Below are 20,972 nucleotides of genomic sequence, written 5' to 3' on the forward strand. Positions count from 1 at the left end.
GGAGATGGGAGAGGGGAAGAGGGAAATACTTTAAAGCAAATGATGTATTTAAACAAGCATATCAAAGTTAATTAAGAAACCAGGAATGGAAAGGAGGGAGGGGGAGGGTAGGGGTTAGAGATTGGGTAAGGCTGATTGGGTGATGTGTGCATGTATATCTCAAGTCTTTTTTATCCTATTAAAAAGTATGACTACAATGCACCAATAAAAATTTATTTAAAAATATTGAAAAGAATGAATAGCAAAGAAAAAAAAAACAAAATTAATGAGCAAATTAACTTCCCAAAACTAGAGTCATTTTTTGCCAGCCCATTTGCACAGGGGTAAGACTATCTCTTGAACATCAGGTATTTTCTTGCAGAGGAAATGAAAAGTTTCCTCAGACTCTAGGGGTGAACTCAGGTAAGGAAACATGCTTCTGCATACATTTGGACTACAGCTGGCCCTCCAAGCCCAAGGGCCACTGTCTTTTCACCGTCTGTTTCCTGTACTTTTCTACTCCACTATTCTTCCTAGGAGAAATGAATGTGTTTCTTGCACAATACAATGTGCTGGAAATAAGCTATGGAGACAAACAATGAAAACAAACTGAAAAGAGAAAGAATTCTTTGTCCCCCAAATCACCACATTATTTCTCTGATAAAATAGAAAACTTTATAAGGTATATTGTGCAGGAGATTTGGTGCCATTCCTGAATTTTTATTGCAAGTTAAACAATAAAAATTTGACTTTTATTTTTCTTAGGAGAAATAGGACTGGGAAAGGGAAAGGCAAATATGTAAGTGGTACTTTTTCCAGAGTAAATTGCAATAACAGGTTAGGACTCTGAGTGTCGCTGTTCACCAATCAGGGGGGGGAAACAGAAATTCGATCAGACAAGACTTCCGCATCACAAAGCACTAGTGCTGCGGCTTTAGGAAACCTTCAGCTTGGGACCCTTAGTACTCCTGTACCCAACGGCGAGAGCGCATTATCTTGGAACCCGCAGATTGTAAGGATCCTCAGGCCTCAACAGAGAGAACATTCAAGCCCCGGCTACTCCGCAGCGAAGCTGCAATGGCGGCTACCTCATACCCGCCGGTCTTCAGCCCACTGATATGGATATGCATTCTCCTGGGAGTCTGGGGGGAAATCCGCACCGGTCAGATCCGCTACTCGGTGCCCGAGGAGCTGGAGAAAGGCTCTACGGTAGGCAACATCGCCAAGGACCTGGGGCTGGAGCCAGGGAAGCTGGCGGAGAGTGGAGTTCGCATCGTCTCCAGAGGTAAGACCCAGCTCTTTGCTCTTAACCCGCGAAGCGGCAGCTTGGTCACTGTTGGCAGGATAGACCGCGAGGAGCTTTGCGACAGGTCCCCAAAGTGTATAGCAAGCCTGGAGATTCTTCTAAAAGACAAAGTAAAGATTTTTGGAGTAGAAGTGGAAATCATCGATGTAAATGATAACTCGCCCACTTTTGGAATAGAACACAGGGAAATAAAAGTTCCTGAAAGTGAAAATCCTGGGACACGATTTCCTCTCCCTGAAGCTTTTGATCTGGATGTAGGGGTGAATTCCCTGCAGGGTTACCAGCTCAGCTCGAATGATCACTTCGCCCTGCATGTGCAAAGTGAGGCGGATGGGATTCAGTACCCAGAGCTGGTGCTGAAGCATGCCTTAGATCGTGAGGAAGAGGCAGTTCACCACCTTATTCTCACTGCCTTCGACGGAGGTGACCCAGTTCGATCTGGCACTACCAGGATTCACATAACACTTATGGACATCAATGATAATGCTCCTGTATTCACTCAACCAGAGTACCGCATAAATGTTCAGGAGAACCTGCCTGTGGGCTCTCAGCTACTCACTATAAAAGCCACTGACCCAGATGAAGGCGCCAACGGAGAAGTGACATATTCCTTCCGGAAAGTAAGAGACAAAATTTCCCATCTATTCAAGTTGAATTCTTTGACTGGGGATATAACAACATTGGGAGACCTAGATTATGAGGACTCTGGATTCTATGACATAGATGTAGAAGCCCATGATGGACCAGGTCTCCGAGCCAGAAGTAAGGTACTGGTGACAGTTCTGGATGTAAATGACAATGCTCCAGAAGTCACTGTTACCTCTGTCACCAGCGCAATCCAAGAAACCTCTCCTCCAGGTACAGTAATTGCACTTTTCAATGTGCATGATAGTGACTCAGGAGAGAATGGACTTGTCACTTGTTCTATTCCGGATAATCTGCCATTCTGGCTTGAAAAGACCTATGGAAATTATCATCGGTTGTTGGTAAATAGAACTCTGGATAGAGAAGAAGTTTCAGAATATAACATTACAGTAGCTGCCACTGACCAAGGAACACCACCACTGTCTACAGAAACTCATATCTCACTGCAGGTGGTGGATATCAATGACAACCCACCCACCTTTACGCATGCATCCTACTCTGCCTACATTCCAGAAAACAATGCCAGAGGAGCCTCCATTTTATCCATGACAGCCCAGGACCCAGACAGTGGTGAGAATGCCCAAGTCACCTACTCCCTGACAGAGGATACCATCCAGGGGGTACCTCTGTCCTCCTATGTCTCTATCAACTCCAATACCGGTGTCTTGTATGCACTGCGCTCCTTTGATTATGAGCAGTTCCAAGACTTACAACTACTGGTGGTAGCCAAGGACAGTGGGGATCCTCCGCTCAGCAGCAATGTGTCCCTGAGCCTCTTTGTGCTGGACCAGAATGACAACACACCTGAAATCCTGTATCCCACCCTCCCCACCGATGGTTCCACTGGTGTGGAGCTGGCTCCCCGCTCTGCAGAGCCTGGATATCTGGTGACCAAGGTGGTTGCGGTAGATAAGGACTCAGGCCAGAATGCCTGGCTGTCCTTCCGCCTGCTCAAGGCCAGTGAGCCAGGGCTTTTCTCGGTGGGGCTGCACACAGGGGAGGTGCGCACTGCAAGGGCCCTGCTGGACAGAGATGTGCTCAAGCAGAGCCTCGTGGTGTCTGTGCAGGACCACGGCCAACCCCCTCTCTCAGCCACCATCACCCTCACAGTGGCAGTGGCTGACAGCATCCCAGATGTCCTGGCTGATCTGGGAAGCATCAAGGACCCCTCCGACCTCCATGACTCTGACCTCACACTCTACCTGGTGGTGGCAGTGGCCGTGGTCTCCTGCATCTTCCTGGCCTTTGTCATTGTGCTGCTGGCACTCAGGCTGCGATGCTGGCGCTCCTCACACCTGCTCCAGGCTTCCAGAGGCAGGCTGGCTGGTGTGCCTGCTTCCCACTTTGTGGGTGTAGATGGGGTGCAGGCTTTCCTGCAGACCTATTCCCATGAGGTCTCCCTCACTGCAGACTCGCGGAAGAGCCACCTGATCTTTCCCCAGCCCAACTATGCTGACACACTCATTAGTCAGGAGAGCTGTGAGAAAAGCGAGCCTCTCCTGATATCTCAAGATTTACCTGAAACTAAAGGAGACCCCAGTATTCTTCAGGTGAGTCAATCCTCTGATGGACCTTACCCTACTAAAACATAGAGTTTTGTAAATCTCTCCAATTGTTGATTATATGTTGATATATCAAATACAGGCACCTCTTTATTGGTATTACGTAATTTCACATGGGAGAAATAATAATTATCAATAGCATTTTCTACACAAAAAATATTCATTTATTACTTTTTTCTTTGAGGTATTAAATATTGAATCCAGGTCCTTGGGCATTCTAGACATACATGCTACTATTTCACTATTTCCCATTCCTACTTGTTTTTTATTACTTAACCTTTGTAGTCTTCTTTCAGTTGCAGCTTCAGTAGGAATTTAATTTTATGTTCATATACCACTTACATTTTAAATAGTTTTCTTATGTGCATTACTGAAAGAATAATTTCAACCTGTGAAATACAAAAGAAGTATATATAATTGCACACACGCCCAAGCGTGTGTGTGTGTGCGCGCGCGTGCGTGTTTTACTGGGTATTGAACCCAGGGGCTTTCTACCTGTGAACTACACCCTAGCCCTGTTTTATTTTTTATTTTGAAACAGAGTCTCACTAAGTTGCTGAGGCTGATTTCAAGCCTGTAATCCTGTTTCAGCCTCCCAAGCACTGGAATAAATTTGTGCTTATAACACTAGTGCTAATATTGAATCTGGACATAATAATTTCAAATTTACTTTTACATTCTTAAAGTTTATTTATTTGCTTAAAGTTTACTTTTCTTTTCCATTATAATTAGATAGTGGTAATTATGGATGGTAAGGTAAATATTTAACTTTTATATAACTTTAGCAGGGATATTTTCTTAATTGAATGATATCTTTTAAATTTTGTTATTGTTGATCTGAGATGCTCCAGCAGTGAGTTTTTCTGATTCCTTTGGTACATTTCTGTAATTATCAAAAATATTCTCATTTAATTTCACTCATATTTAAGTAGATTGTAGGAGTAATTTGTTGTGTGTGGCACTGAGTATCAAACCCAGTGCTTTGTATATTCTAGAAAAGTGCTCCCTGACCTATACCACTATGTAGTAATATTTTAGTAGTGTCTAAATTATATATCATAACATCACTATTGAGTTATAAGGAAAAGATAACTATTTTAAGTCTTTCTGTTTTCCATCAGGTAAGCCTCTTACAAAGGCTGGGTAACTTGATTTTTGACTGATACCATTCATTCTACTTAGTAAATTGATTTCATTCTTACTCATCTGTATCCCTACAAGTTGTTCTCAGATCGCTCTGTACCACATGGCCCTGGGGTGATATACGATGAAATATTTTGCATGTAAACAATATGCAACACTTTCATTCTTTCTGCCTTAATGTGGTTCTCTGTGTTAAGTTGAAATTCATAAATGCCTATGGCTGCACAATTTAGGGACTTTTGATAAATGAAATTTGTTTCAAGACTGTGAAGTATGGTTCAACCTTATTTAAGGAGAGTTGTAGTTTCTACATGGTTCTGTATCCAAGGGAAGTTGTGGCGCGATGCACAGAGTAAATTGAGAGACAACTCGTATCTGAGGAGAGCATTATTATTAGTAGCACTATTAAAAATGCTAAAATATAATTTGAAAATTCTTAACTGACTCAAAACTGAGACAAATATATTCAGATGATGTAATTAAGAATATATTCCAGAATTAAAGTGGTACTGATACTCGTACTTTTTTAATACCTGGAGGAGCAGTAGACAATTTAAACTTCATAACATGTGGTATTTCGTTTTTGTTTGAATTGGCACTTTGAGAAAATATTTCTGATTAAACAAATTATTGTGTATCCGTTTGGTAGACTACTGTATAGCTGTAAGAAATGTGAACCTCCATATGTACTAAAATGAAATGATCTTCAGATATAATGGGTCCCTCACACTACTATATAAAGGCGAGGTGCATAAAATGGTATCTCGTATGCTTACATTTGCATAAAATGGGATAACACTTATTCAAATCTTCAGCACTATATAAAACATCTCTAGAGGGATACATATGACACATAACACTCATTTTCCTTGGAAGAAATGTGTTACACAATACAGGGATGGGAGTTAGAATCTATGTAATATGTGAGTTTTGAATTTGGAGCAATATAAATATTTTTTAATAAATACTCTTTGTAAATTTGAAAAAGAAAGGATTTTTAAAACTTTACAAACTTATGCAAGCCACTGGTGCCGATTTTCCGGGAATCCTCTGGGTGTCGCTGTAGGTTAAAAGAAGAGAGCAGCAGTATCAGAGGAGCGTTAAGGGGGGCTCAAAGGATAGCTTCCGGCCCAAACTAACCACACAGAAGACGCCAGTACAAGTTCGCATACAGAAAACAAAAGCAGAAAAGGTGATCCTACCCGGTGTTCAGCCATCCACAGAGGGCTTATTTCTCCTGCCCTTAGAGGAGTGGAGCAGCGGCGGAGGAAGATAGGATGACGCCGAGCGCCGGGAGGAGCTTCCCGGCGCTGTGCCCACAGGTACTGGTGCCTCTCCTGCTGTTTTTGTTCGGCCAGGCTCTCCCAGACCAGATCCGCTACTCGATTCCAGAGGAGCTGCCCAAAAACTCGGTAGTAGGAAACCTTGCCAAGGACCTGGGGCTCCGTATCCAGGACTTGCCGCCCCGAAAGCTGCGGATTAGCGCAGACAAGGAATATTTCACTGTAAACCCAGAGAGCGGGGACTTAATTGTGGGTGACAGAATAGACCGAGAGCAGATTTGCGGGAAGCAGACTCAGTGTATTCTGGATTTTGATACGGTCGCTGAAAATCCATTAAATATTTTCCACGTAGCAGTAATTGTGCAGGATATAAATGACAACGTTCCGCTATTCAAACAGAGTAAGATTGATTTAAAAATTGGAGAATCCATAACACCAGGCAAAACGTTTCCGCTAGACCCTGCGCTGGACTCAGATGTTGGTCCTAATTCACTGCAAAGGTACCACCTTAATGACAATGGCTACTTCGACCTCGCAGAGAAACAGGCTCCCGATGGAAGTAAATATCCTGAGTTGATTCTGAAACATTCCCTGGACAGAGAAGAGCATAGTTTTCATGAGTTGATCCTCACAGCTGTGGATGGAGGGGACCCACCTCAAAGAGGCACCGCCCAGATACGAATCCAAGTCACAGATATCAATGATAATCCTCCATTGTTCAGCCAGGATGTATACAGGGTCACCCTGCGGGAGGACGTACCCCCAGGCTCCTCAGTGCTTCGAGTGACAGCCACCGACCAGGATGAGGGCATCAACGCAGAAATCACTTACTCCTTTCATAATGTGGACGAGCAAGTGGAACGTATCTTCAGCCTAGATAAAAGAACAGGAGAAATCTCAACAAAGGATAATTTGGATTTCGAATTTTCTACCAGTTACACTCTGCTTGTGGAAGCAAAAGATCCTGGAGATCTAGCATCCCATTGCAGTATCCAAGTAGACATTCTTGATGAGAATGACTGTGCACCTGAAGTGATTGTGACTTCAGTATTTACTCCCCTTCCAGAAGATTCACCACCAGGAACAGTGGTCGCCTTGATAAAAACAAGAGACAGAGACTCTGGAGAAAATGCAGACGTTTACTGTCGCATCTTAGAAAATTCAGAGTTTATACTGAAATCTTCCTCGAGGAACTATTACAAGCTAGTGACAGACAAGGCTTTAGACCGGGAGGAGACCCCGGAGTACAACGTCACCATCGCGGCCACCGACCGGGGCAAGCCGCCCCTGTCCTCCACCCTCAGCCTCACTTTGCACATCTCGGACGTCAACGACAACGCGCCGGTGTTCCAGCAGGCCGCCTACGTGGCCCACGTGGCGGAGAACAACGCGCCCGGCGCGTCCATCGCGCAGGTCAGCGCCTCCGACCCCGACCTGGGGCCCAACGGCCAGGTGGCCTACTCCATCGTGGCCAGCGACCTGGAGCCGCGCGCGCTGGCGTCCTACGTGTCGGTGGGCGCGCAGAGCGGCGTGGTGTACGCGCAGCGCGCCTTCGACCACGAGCAGCTGCGCGCCTTCGCGCTGACGCTGCAGGCGCGCGACCAGGGCGCGCCCGCGCGCGGCGCCAACGTGAGCCTGCGCGTGCTGGTGGGCGACCGCAACGACAACGCGCCGCGCGTGCTGCACCCCGCGCCGGGGCCCGACGGCGCGGCGCTCCTCGACACCGTGCCGCGCGCCGCCGAGCCCGGCTACCTGGTCACCAAGGTGGTGGCGGTGGACGCCGACGCGGGCCACAACGCCTGGCTGTCCTACCACGTGCTGCAGGCCAGCGACCCCGGCCTCTTCAGCCTGGGGCTGCGCACGGGCGAGGTGCGCACGGCGCGCGCGCTGGGCGACAGGGACGCGGCGCGCCACCGCCTGCTGGTGGCCGTGCGCGACGGCGGGCAGCCGCCCCTCTCGGCCACCGCCACGCTGCACCTGGTCTTCGCCGACAGCTTGCAGGAGGTGCTGCCGGACCTGCAGGACCGGCCGGCGCCCGCGGACGCCCAGGCCGAGCTGCAGTTCTACCTGGTGGTGGCGCTGGCGCTCGTCTCCGTGCTCTTCCTCCTGGCGGTGATCCTGGCCATCGCCCTGCGCCTTAGGCACTCCTCGGGCCGCGCGGCCTGGGGCTGCTTTCAGTCTGCTCTGGGCTCCAAGGCTGGACCCGTGGTTCAGCCCAACTACAGCGAGGGAACTGTGCCCTATTCCTACAATCTGTGCGTTGCCTCACATTCTGCAAAGGCAGAGTTTAATTTTCTCAACGTGACACCGGAAGTGGCTCCTCAGAATCTTCTCTGTGAAGATCCCTCTTGGGTGCCAAGGTCAAATAATGGCGACCCTGATGTCCTCTTTGCCTCGGATACTATTTTGAAGGTGAGCTTTAATTTTACTTATTTTTGTTTGAGATTTCAATGTATCTTAAATCATGTAATTGAGTTAGGACACTCCCTTGTCGATTTTGTCTTGTGAGTCATATTTGGGCAATGGTCTATTATCTTGATTTTTTCTAACCAAGCCCTAAATATCGATTATTCTATCTGCAACATGAGGCTTATTTGTTCATAATTATGTGTTCCATAATTATGTGTTCCATGAAAGATATTCTTTTTCATATATATATGAAATATATATATATATATATATATATATATATATATATATATATATATATTTCTTCCATCCAAAAATTTAATCACTATTGGGATCCTAAACATTTCCTTTCACTTCAAGATCTTTATTATTCAAATTCAGTTTTATTTCCTCTTAAACTCATAGTACTTCAGAGTAGAGTCTTTGTCCTCCTAGTTGTGGGAACTGGGGAGAAAGAAGAGTTTTACCTAGTGTCATAGCATGCTGACAACAGCATGGGTAGGACAATGTTCTATTAACTTAAATATCACCTGTCTTAACAAGCTGTTCATTAAATGTATGTGATGCCATATTTTTTTCAGCACTGGGGACTGGACTCAGGGCCTCCTGCATATTAGGATGCTCTCTCACTGATCTACATCCCTGGCCCTAGATCTATTTTTAAAGAATAGACAATTTTTGGGTTTCCATGTGTCTGCTATGACACTTTTTTTGTGGTGCTGGGGATGGAACACAGGGTCATTCAACTTTAGAGCTACACCCTTAGTCCTATTTTTTATTCTTAACTTTGAAATAAGGTGTCACTGAGTTGCAAAGGGCCTCAATAAATAGCTGAGGCTATCAGTGAACCTCAATTCTCCTGTCTCAGCCTTCAAATACTGGGATTACAAGCGTGCGTCACCACACCCAGCTGAGTATTGCATTTTAATAAATGTGAGAAATCATTCTTTCTCATGCATGTTAATTATTCATGAGAAAAATTTCACATTGAGGAAAATTCTGCAACCTATGCTCACGTTATTTCTATCAAGTATTAACACCTTTGGTTTTTGGATTTTTTCTTTTTGGTTGGTGTGGGGATGGAACCCAGGGGCATTCCACCTCTTGGCTACACCCCCTGCAGTATTTTTTATTCTTTATTTTGAAACAGTGTCTCACTGAGTTGCAGCCACCACACCTGGCTCTAGATTTTTAAATTGTAGATATAGAAAGTCGAGCGTGGTGGCACACGCTTGTAATCCCAGTACTTGGGAGGCTGAGACAGGAGGATCACAGGTTCTCGGACAGCCTTGAGTGAGGCCCTATGCAACTTATTGAGACCCTGTTTCAAATAAAAAATAGGGCCTGGAATGTAGCTTGGAGTTAGAACACTCATGGGTTCCATCCCCAGTACCACAAAAATAAATAAATAAATAAATAAATAAATAAATAAATAAATAAATAATAGATATAGAACATCTTTATTTGAAAATTTTCCTATCAGGGTGTCATTACATAAAAATTGATTTTCTCACTGATGGACCCCCTGAAATGTTCATTTGTTTCGGCCACAATGATATTCTTTTTCTGGTGACCAGAAAAAGTCATTCACAACTGCCCTATAAACATCCAGACAGGCTTTTCTACATGATGATACTAAAACTCTGTCCTCCACAGTAATTATATTGACTGACACTAAGACCTTGTCACTGTAAATCTTTAAGTATTTTGATATGGTAATAGCAAAATATAAAGTACCGTTAACCCAACTTAACTTTCTCACCTTAAGATGGTGCACTTGCCATACTCTCCTTTTGAAAATCTGGAAACTTTCTCAAAGACTTCACAAGTACAATTCCTGTGCTTTTCTGGATATGACAGCTAAAGTAATTTCTATAAATCAGTAGGCCTTTTTGAAAATACATTGAAAGCTGGGTTTGTTTGGCATTCTTATATATGAATGGGCACATTTTCACAAATACATCCTAATAAAAAGACAGAATATTAAAGCGGACAAACAGACTCAATATGGGCAGGAGATCAATTAAGGACCTAAGACTCAGTGGCACAAAATTTTTTCTTTTTTGCTTTTAAGGAAGTAAAAAAGAATCTAATTATTGATCTCAGGGATTTGAGGAAGTCTTTCACTATTGCATAATTGAAATTTGATTAAATTTAAACACTGTCATGCAGTAATATATTAAGGATACAGCATAAGTACTGGAAATATAACTAAATTTATGGAAAATGAAAATAGAATTGGTGTAGTAACTTATTAAGACTCTGGGCGTCGCTGTTCACCAAAGTGGGAAATAAGCTGTTGCTGAAGCGACCGACTCTCTCCTTTCAAACTAATCACGACCAGAGGAGCTTCTCAGGAAAACTGCCCATCTCAATTCGGCCGAAGAATATGCCCGTCTTGGCTTTAGAGAAATAAACAACAGGCTGAATCAGGTTTAAGAGAAATTGAGGGAAGAGACCGCAATGGCGGATCCACTGAGGCGTTGGAGCTGCGGAGACCTGCTTCTGCCCTTCATGCTCCTGGGGACGCTGTGTGAGTCAGGATCCGCGCAGATCCGCTACTCGGTGCCTGAGGAGCTAGACAAAGGCTCCTTCGTGGGCAACATCGCCAAGGACCTGGGGCTGGAGCCCCGGGAGCTGAAGGACCGCGGAGTCCGCATCGTCTCCAGAGGTAGGACGCAGCTTTTCTCTTTGAACCCGCGAGGCGGCAGCTTGGTTACCGCGGGCAGGATAGACCGGGAGGAGCTCTGCGGCCAGAGCGCGCGGTGCCTGATGAACTTTAACATCTTGGTTGAGAATAAAATGAAAATTTATGGAGTTGAAGTGGAAATAATTGATATCAATGATAACGTCCCGCGATTCCGGGATGAGGAATTAAAAGTAAAAGTTAATGAAAATGCGGCTGTGGGAACGCGGTTAGTGCTTCCCTTTGCGCGAGATGCTGATGTGGGCATGAATTCCCTCCAGAGTTACCAGCTCAGCTCCGATCCTCACTTCTTTCTGGATGTGAAGAGTGGATCTGATGGTCAAAAGTATCCCGAGCTGGTGTTAGAACGGACTCTGGACCGCGAGAAAGAAGCTATTCACGACCTCCTCCTCACAGCCTTAGATGGTGGAGACCCTGTACGCTCTAGCACCGCCCACATCCGCGTGATGGTCCTGGATGCCAATGATAATGCACCCGTGTTCACTCAGTCCGAATACAAAGTGAGTGTTCCAGAGGACATACCTGTGGGCACTCAGCTACTCATGCTCACTGCCACGGATGCAGACGAGGGAATAAATGGGAAATTGACCTACTCTTTCCGAAATGAAGAAGACAAAATTGCTGAGACTTTTCAACTTGATTCCAACCTGGGGGAAATCTCAACTATGCAATCCCTGGACTATGAAGAGTCCAGATCCTACCTCATGGAAGTTGTAGCTCAGGATGGAGGAGCTCTTCTGGCCAGTGCCAAGGTGCTGGTGACAGTTCAGGATGTGAACGACAATGCCCCAGAAGTGATGTTCACATCTCTCAGCAGTTCCGTTTCTGAAGACTGTCGTCCTGGAACCATAATTGCACTCTTCAGTGTACATGATAGTGATTCTGGAGAGAATGGAGAGATTTCATGTTCTATTCCTGAGAATTTGCCTTTCAAATTGGAAAAGTCAGTTGATAATTACTATCACCTATTAACAACAAAAACCTTGGACAGAGAAGAGAATTCAGATTATAACATCACAGTAACTGTTTTTGACCATGGAACCCCGCCTCTGTCTACAGAAAACCACTTCTCCTTGAAAGTAGTAGATATCAATGACAACCCACCTACCTTCCCTCAGGCCACCTACTCCACCTCCATCCCAGAAAACAACCCGAGAGGCATCTCTATTTTCTCCATGATGGCCAATGACCCTGACAGTGGTGACAATGCTCACATCACTTACTCCCTGGCTGAATATACATTAGAGGGAGTGCCTCTATCCTCCTATGTCTCCATTAACTCAGCCACTGGGGTCCTATATGCACTGCGCTCCTTTGATTATGAGGAATTGAGAGATCTGCAACTACTGGTGACAGCCAGTGACAGTGGGGACCCTCCACTCAGCAGCAACGTGTCCCTGAACCTCTTTGTGCTGGACCAGAATGACAACACACCTGAAATCCTGTATCCCACCCTCCCCACCGATGGTTCCACTGGTGTGGAGCTGGCTCCCCGCTCTGCAGAGCCTGGATATCTGGTGACCAAGGTGGTTGCGGTAGATAAGGACTCAGGCCAGAATGCCTGGCTGTCCTTCCGCCTGCTCAAGGCCAGTGAGCCAGGGCTTTTCTCGGTGGGGCTGCACACAGGGGAGGTGCGCACTGCAAGGGCCCTGCTGGACAGAGATGTGCTCAAGCAGAGCCTCGTGGTGTCTGTGCAGGACCACGGCCAACCCCCTCTCTCAGCCACCATCACACTCACAGTGGCAGTGGCTGACAGCATCCCAGATGTCCTGGCTGATTTGGGGAGCATCAAGACCCCCACCGACCTCAATGACTCTGACCTCACACTCTACCTGGTGGTGGCAGTGGCCGTGGTCTCCAGCATCTTCCTGGCCTTTGTCATCGTGCTGCTGGCACTCAGGCTGCGAAGCTGGCGCTCCTCACACCTGCTCCAGGCTTCCAGAGGCAGGCTGGCTGGTGTGCCTGCTTCCCACTTTGTGGGTGTAGATGGGGTGCAGGCTTTCCTGCAGACCTATTCCCATGAGGTCTCCCTCACTGCAGACTCACGGAAGAGCCACCTGATCTTTCCCCAGCCCAACTATGCTGACACACTCATTAGTGAAGAGAGTTGTGGGAAAAGCGAGCCTCTTCTGATATCTGATAAGATAAATGCAAACAAGGAAGAACCGAGAATCATTCAGGTTAGTTTCCTCTTACCGTAAGAATAGCTGGAGCAATTTTTTTCCTTGATCATATTTCTGCTACATTTTAAATTAGCTAATTATGTAGTTAATCTTTATTTGCTCTTTTGTAGATTGACTTGACTTTATTAATGTTTGTTCCATTTGTTTTCAAATTGTGTTTTGAGGTCAAAATCTTCACTGGATTTTTTTAAAAATTAAATGAAGAGCTAGGCATGGTGGTGCACACTTGTAAATGCAATACTTGAGAGACTGAGACAGGAGGATCTCAGGTTCAAGAGAAGCCTAGGAAACTTAGTGAGCCCATTTCAATGTTAAAAAAAAATAAAATCAGGCAGGGAGTGTAGGCGATAGCAAGAATGCTCTTGGGTTCAATCCTTAGTAACACACACACACACACACACACACACACACACAATTTAAATGATAGCAGTGCATGTAGTGAAAATATCTTAAAATATTAAACATAATTTTTCACAAAGATTTTGTGAGTTTGGAATGGTTATCCTGTTAAGAGTTGTTTTACTGGTTCAAATTGTTAGATGTACTATTCTCTTTTGAATATTTGCCTAGACACCATTAGGGAACATATTTTAAAAAGGATATTCTGAAGGATTTATAATTTGTTGTACCTAAAACTTTTACATAAGGAAATTATTTATAGTACTTGCATAAATCAGTAGAAGAGCCCAGAAAACTTCTGCATAATAAATATCAGAAATGTACATTAACTTTATAGTGATGATAATATCCATAGCATACTGAAATCAGAACTGTTTGAGTTAACCCATTCAATTAGTAGATATGTATATTTGTGGGTTTGTTTGTTTGCAGTACTGGGGGCGGAACCCAGAGACATTCTACCTCCAAACTACCTCCCCAGCCCTATTTATTATTTTTTTATTTTTTGAAACAGGGTCTTACTGAGTTGCAAAGGGCCTCACTAAGTAATAGCTGAGGCTGGCCGCAAACTGTTATCCTCCTATCTCAGCCTCCCAAATGCTGGGATTATAAGCATGTGCCACCATGCCCAGCTTCTGAGATACTTCTTAAGATTCTCCAGTCTTTTAAATCGTATACCTTCAACACTTTGAATATCAGCTGCATATTATTAATAAATGAGGAAAATGGCAAGGGAATATTAGAGTGGGATTATAAATTATGTTACTGTGCCACATGTAAAGTTTATTGGCACATTTAGAAAAGCAAAAGCCACTTGATTTTTGTGTGTGTGTGTGGTACTGGGGGTGGAACCCAGAGGCTTTCCCCCTCCGGGCTATACTTCCAGACCTATTTTATATTTTTATTTGGAAACAGGGTCTCAAGTTGCTGAGAGCCTCACTAAGTAGCTGAGGCTGGCTTCAAACCTGCGCGATCCTCCTGTCTCAGCCTCCCAAGCACGGGGATTACAAGCGTGCGCCACCACACCCAGCAAGCCACTTGATTTTTATTTTTTAAAAATTTCTTTAGCTGAGCATCGTGGCGGATGCTTGTAATCCCAGCACTTAGGAGGCTGAGAGAGGAGTTTGAAGCTAGCCTCAGCTACTTAGTGAGGCTCTCAGCAACTTAGTGGGACTCTGTTTCCAAAATATATATATAATAGGTCTGGGAGTATAGCACTGGGGTAGAAAGCCCCTGAGTTCCATCCTCAGTACCAAAAAAATTGTTTAAATGACATCTAATAGCTGGGCATAATGGTGCACCCTTGTAATCCCCGCTGTTGGGAGGCTGAGACAGGAGGATCGCACAGGTTCGAAGCCAGCCTCGGCTACTTAGTGAGGCTCTCAACAACTTAGTGAGACCCTGTTTCCAAATAAAATATGAAGTAGGTCTGGGAGTATTACCCAGAGGTAGAAAGCCTCTGGGTTCCACCCCCAGTACAGAAAAAAAAATGACATCTAATAATATGTATGTATGTATGTATATGGGTACAATTCTGCTTTATTACAGTAGCCTAAGGTTTATATTTAGAAAATCAATGTAACTTAAGGATACCCACATAATAATATGTATGGGCAATTCTGTCCTCAATGTAAATTGTGCTAATTCACCGAATGGCTAATGAATACAAAGAGTAACAAGAGAATCTGTATGACAGATGCTGACACCATTCACTACAACATGAAAACTAACTTTTCCATTATTTTTAAAGAAAAAGTTAGCCAGGCAGATCAGTACATACCTATAATCCTAGTACATGGGAGGCTGAGACAGGAGGATCATAAGTTTGAGGACAGCCTTAACAACTTAGTAAGACCCTCAGCAACTTAGTAAGACCCTGTTTCCAAATTAAAAATAAAATAGGGTTAGGAGTGTATCTTGGAGGTTGAATGTCCATAGGTTTAACTCCAGTACCAAAAAGAAAGAAAAGAAAAGGTTAATTTGGGTATGCATGCTGAATTAACTTTTTAATGCAATAGGAAAATATAAACTACTACAAACTACCAGTAGACTTCACATTATAAAATCCTTGCTCCACAACATATATATGCCATATACTCTTTTAAATATTTGAACATTTGGTTTTATACATCCTCTGAGAAGTAACTTTCCAGTACTAATTGGAGTGTTTATATAGTAGTGGAAAGGCATGTTATTTGGGCATAATTTGGAGCAGTCTTGATTCAGCATTTTTTTCATGTTTGTATCAAGTAAAGATGCCAATGAATGTCTAAAATTCTGGATACAATAAATTTAAGATGCTTTAATGCTTTTCCATTATAAGATGATTTCAGATTTTGGCATACCTGCCAAGTTTTAGAATAACTATATAGTAAGTAGGTTAAACACTTTATGAAGGCTTTCTAGATTGAAAATGGAGATAAAACTATAAGATACCTGACAGAAACATGGACATTGGTATGCTTATTGACAACTGAAGAATGTCAATGAAAACTGTTGAGGTGATGACATAGTAACCTAGGGAACAAGAAAAAGTAGATAATACAAATTTCATTCTTTGAAATATATGTACATACCCATAGTTTACCCCTCCCCAAATTCAAATGACTCACCATTGTTAAGCTACTTGGGAAGAAACAGTACAATTGAGGATAATTGTAATGTAGTGTTGAAAAATATCACTGTGAAATGGTTTTTCAGTCATACATACTTAATTAAAAGTAGACACTTGGACACTAAGAGACTCCTGCTTCTTACTAGACTATTTTATAAAGACAACTAAACTCCCTGCTTGCCTATCAATTTGGGGGAATGGTAAAATGATAGAGATGATAACTTCAGAAAATGAAATATAGGATATACCTAATATCTATGATACTTATAATTTATAAGTTAAGGAAAAAGTAAAATAATACACGTCAGGTTGATATTTCGAGAATTTTCATTCTCCTATCCTATCTATCATCAATGCTTGCTCTGTGTGTATGTGTGTATATATTATATATTATATATATATTATATATTATTCTATTGGGCCGTCAGCTTTACTAAGATAAACAAGGAAGATGCTATTTTGACTACTTAATGAAAATGAAAACTAAAAGCATTACTATGCCAATAAACATCTTGAGCAAGTTTATCTCTGCATAAAATACACTTCGTTTGGGTGAATAAAGTTCAAATTCGAAGAAATGACCGTCAGACTACGATAACGTGAATATTTACACTTCTAAAAGGCATTGTAAAATGGGAAGATGAGTTTCAGTATATAGAATTTTCATTGCCGCGCTCTTTATCTGGAGCCGATTTAGTCCCCACTACTGCAGTTCTGCAGCTGAGGCGCGGTGTGCCGCTGTTGGCTAGTTTTGAGCAGAGAGCAGCTCCAGCAGCTTCAGGAGCAGCGGGATTACCAAGGATCGCAGGCTCCCGGAGGGGGAGGGAGGAGCGCAGCCTCTCACCACTGCTGACAGCAGAGGCTTCCATTAGAGGACCCACCGCTAAGAAAGACCTGAGGTCGTTTAGAGATCGCATCGCCTCCCCTCGGAATCCGAAGAGAGCAGATGGGAAGCCGCTCCGAAGCGAGGAGCCGGGTAGGGCCTCCGGGAATGCGGTATCTCTTCCTGCTCGCTTTGTTGTGCCCAGCGCTTTCGGAGCAGATCCATTACGTTATTTCCGAGGAGCTGGCTCAGGGCTCGCTGGTGGGTAACCTTGCTGAGGATTTGGGGCTTGGCATGCAAGATTTGCCTACTCGGAACCTGCGGGTTAGTACAGAGAAGAAATTCTTTACCGTGGACTCCAAGAATGGGGACTTACTTGTAAATGACCGTATAGACCGAGAGGAGATTTGTGGCAAGAAATCGACCTGTGTTTTGGAATTTGAAATGGTTGCTGAACAGCCTTTGAACTTTTTTCATATAACTGTGCAGATCGAGGATATCAACGACAACCCACCAAACTTTAGTGAAAATATCACTGAGCTGGAAATCAATGAACTGGCGCTAACTGGAGCCACCTTTGCCCTGGAATCCGCACAAGATACTGATGTAGGTGTCAATTCACTACAGCAGTACTACCTTAGTCCGGACCCACACTTCTCTTTAATTCAAAAGGAGGACCCAGACGGCAGTAGTTACCCTGTGCTGGTTCTGAAAGCACCCCTGGACAGGGAAGAACAGTCCCATCACCACCTCATCCTCACAGCTAAAGATGGGGGTGAGCCACCCAGGAGCTGTACCACCCACATCAGGGTACTTGTTGCAGATGCAAATGATAACCCACCACTGTTCACCCAGGACTTGTACAGGGTCAGTGTTCCAGAGAACCTGCCAACCGGCTCCTTGGTGCTGAGAGTGATGGCCACTGACCCAGATGAGGGTGTCAATTCCGAGATCACTTATTCCTTCATTAATATTGGTAAGGCCGTGAGACAGCTGTTCAAACTGGACAGTAGAACAGGGGAACTCACCACTGCTGGAAAACTGGACTTTGAAGAAAGAGAGGGCTACACAATTGGGGTGGAAGCAAAAGACGGAAGTCACACCACACATTGTAAAATACAAATAGATATTTTAGATGAAAATGACAATGCCCCTGAGATTACCCTGGCTTCTGAATCCCAACATATACAAGAAGATGCTGACCTGGGGACTGCTGTTGCTCTGATCAAAATACATGATCTAGATTCTGGATTAAATGGTGAAATTCTATGCCAACTAAAAGGAAGGGTCCCGTTTAAAATAGTTCAAGATACAAAACATACATATAGGCTGGTGACAGATGAATTCCTGGACCGAGAGCAGATCCCAAAGTACACTGTCATTATTACAGCCACCGACAAGGGCACGCCGCCGCTCTCCGCCAGCACCAGCATCACCCTGCACGTGGGCGACGTCAACGACAACGCGCCGGTGTTCCAGCAGGCCGCCTACGTGGCCCACGTGGCGGAGAACAACGCGCCCGGCGCGTCCATCGCGCAGGTCAGCGCCTCCGACCCCGACCTGGGGCCCAACGGCCAGGTGGCCTACTCCATCGTGGCCAGCGACCTGGAGCCGCGCGCGCTGGCGTCCTACGTGTCGGTGGGCGCGCAGAGCGGCGTGGTGTACGCGCAGCGCGCCTTCGACCACGAGCAGCTGCGCGCCTTCGCGCTGACGCTGCAGGCGCGCGACCAGGGCGCGCCCGCGCGCGGCGCCAACGTGAGCCTGCGCGTGCTGGTGGGCGACCGCAACGACAACGCGCCGCGCGTGCTGCACCCCGCGCCGGGGCCCGACGGCGCGGCGCTCCTCGACACCGTGCCGCGCGCCGCCGAGCCCGGCTACCTGGTCACCAAGGTGGTGGCGGTGGACGCCGACGCGGGCCACAACGCCTGGCTGTCCTACCACGTGCTGCAGGCCAGCGACCCCGGCCTCTTCAGCCTGGGGCTGCGCACGGGCGAGGTGCGCACGGCGCGCGCGCTGGGCGACAGGGACGCGGCGCGCCACCGCCTGCTGGTGGCCGTGCGCGACGGCGGGCAGCCGCCCCTCTCGGCCACCGCCACGCTGCACCTGGTCTTCGCCGACAGCTTGCAGGAGGTGCTGCCGGACCTGCAGGACCGGCCGGCGCCCGCGGACGCCCAGGCCGAGCTGCAGTTCTACCTGGTGGTGGCGCTGGCGCTCGTCTCCGTGCTCTTCCTCCTGGCGGTGATCCTGGCCATCGCCCTGCGCCTTAGGCACTCCTCGGGCCGCGCGGCCTGGGGCTGCTTTCAGTCTGCTCTGGGCTCCAAGGCTGGAACCGTGGTTCAGCCCAACTACAGCGAAGGGACTTTGCCCTATTCCTACAATCTGTGCGTTGCCTCACATTCTTCAAACACCGAGTTTAAATTTCTCAATATAGTGCCAGAAAATGTTCCACCACAAGATCTTCTATGTGATGCAGGCTCCTGGTTTGAAAGTGCAAATGATAACTATCCAAACATGACTTCTAATTCAGTCGATTTGCAACAGGTAAGCTTCTCCAAATCTTTCTTCTATAAATATAGTTTTCAATTCATTATTTTAGAGATAAAAAGTATACAGGTTAAATATATCTACTTTTTTTGCCTTCCATTAATTTTTCTGGGTTTAGAGTATGGCGCTAGAGAATTCTTTGTAGACTTACCTGTGTTGAAGTTCTTTCATAGAAAGTTTTCTTGTGTTCAGAGCCATCCACATCCTAGCAATTCAGGAGGTTGAGGCAGGAGAATTGCAAGCTCAAGACCAGTCTCAGCAACTTAGACCTTGTCACAAGATAAAAAGTTTTAAAAGCCAGGATGTAGGTCAGTAGTAAAGCATTCCTGACTTCAGTCTCTAGAGGAAGGGAATTTCCTTTAATGGTCTTGAAATTTTTATTAATCCTCAAACAATATAATCAGAAACATATTTATTTATTTATTTATTTATTTATTTATTTAGGTGGTTCTGGGGTTCCTGGAAGCCCTTCTCCAGGCTACACTCCTAGACTTATTTTCTTTTTATTTTTGGGAACAGGGTCTCTTAAGCTAGCGAGGCTGGCTTAAGTGCCATCCTCCTGTCTCCGCCTCCCAAGCGAGGGGATTACAAGCGTGAGCCACCACGCCCGGCGCAATCAGAAACATTTTAATACAGTAGTGCCTCACACTGTTGTTGAGACCTCATCTGTCTTTAATTAAACATAACTCTACATAGTTAAATGATTTACTTATTTTCTGTATAGTGAGTTCTAAAATGTATATTTATTAATAAATATACATTATTAATATATATTAATATATATTTAACATATTAAAATGTACTTCATGTAGTCTATATATTTTCACTTCCTTTGAATGTTTTTAAAAAGTTTGCACAGATGTAGTCTGTCAGAGAGGTTCACAATCTATGTGTTCATAGAAACAGAATGAGCTGGTCACTGTGGGCCACATCTGTAATCTCTGCTACTTGAGAGGCAGTGTTCAAAGGCATGCTCAAAGCCAGCCTCAGCAATTTAGTGAAACCCTATCTCAAAATAACTAAGTGAATAAATAAACAAGGCTGGGGATGTAGCTCAGTGATAAAGCACATTTTTTATTCAATCTCCAGTACCAAAGGGGGAAGAAATAATGGCATCTAATAATGGCAGTTCATAGGCTAGGAATATAGCTTGGTTGGAGTGAGAGGCAATGGGTTCAATCTCTGGCACCTGGAATCCCAATGAATATGGAGGCTGATGCAGAAAGATCAAAAGTTTGAGGCCAGCTTTGGCTACTTTTGGAGACCTTGTCTAAACGATTTTTTTTAAGTAACAGTTGAGCATGGTGACACATACTTGTAATCCCAGTACATGCGAGGCTGAAATAGGAAGATCTCAGGTTCAATACCAGCATGT

At 45.0% G+C, this 20,972-nt stretch overlaps 3 protein-coding genes across 9 annotated transcripts in view; all 3 read left to right on the forward strand.

Moving 5' to 3' along the window:
- LOC308274983 (protocadherin gamma-C4) overlaps positions 1-20,972 on the forward strand; it is a gene marked incomplete at both ends in the record, with an annotated part of 798,148 nt that overhangs the window by 637,038 nt on the left and 140,138 nt on the right. Inside the window, one exon of one of the 7 annotated variants that reach the window (XM_080713000.1) lies at positions 10,791-13,214. The exons of the other annotated variants lie outside the window; for them this stretch is intronic. Coding sequence (XP_080569126.1) covers positions 10,791-13,214 — 2,424 coding nt within the window. Of the gene's footprint in view, positions 1-10,790; positions 13,215-20,972 lie in introns of those variants that run through there. 7 annotated transcript variants of the gene reach the window in all.
- On the forward strand, positions 1,057-3,522 carry LOC308270763 (protocadherin gamma-A4-like; the record flags this gene model as incomplete). Its single annotated transcript, XM_080706845.1, has 1 exon — positions 1,057-3,522. One exon carries the CDS (start codon positions 1,057-1,059, stop codon positions 3,520-3,522), a length of 2,466 nt encoding a protein of 821 aa, XP_080562971.1.
- On the forward strand, positions 5,913-8,426 carry LOC308270772 (protocadherin gamma-B2-like; the record flags this gene model as incomplete). Its single annotated transcript, XM_080706855.1, has 1 exon — positions 5,913-8,426. The coding sequence occupies one exon, from the start codon at positions 5,913-5,915 to the stop codon at positions 8,424-8,426; it is 2,514 nt and encodes an 837-aa protein (XP_080562981.1).

This window comes from Muscardinus avellanarius (genome assembly GCF_963383645.1).
Source record: "Muscardinus avellanarius genome assembly, chromosome: 1".
Taxonomy (NCBI): Eukaryota; Metazoa; Chordata; class Mammalia; order Rodentia; family Gliridae; genus Muscardinus; species Muscardinus avellanarius.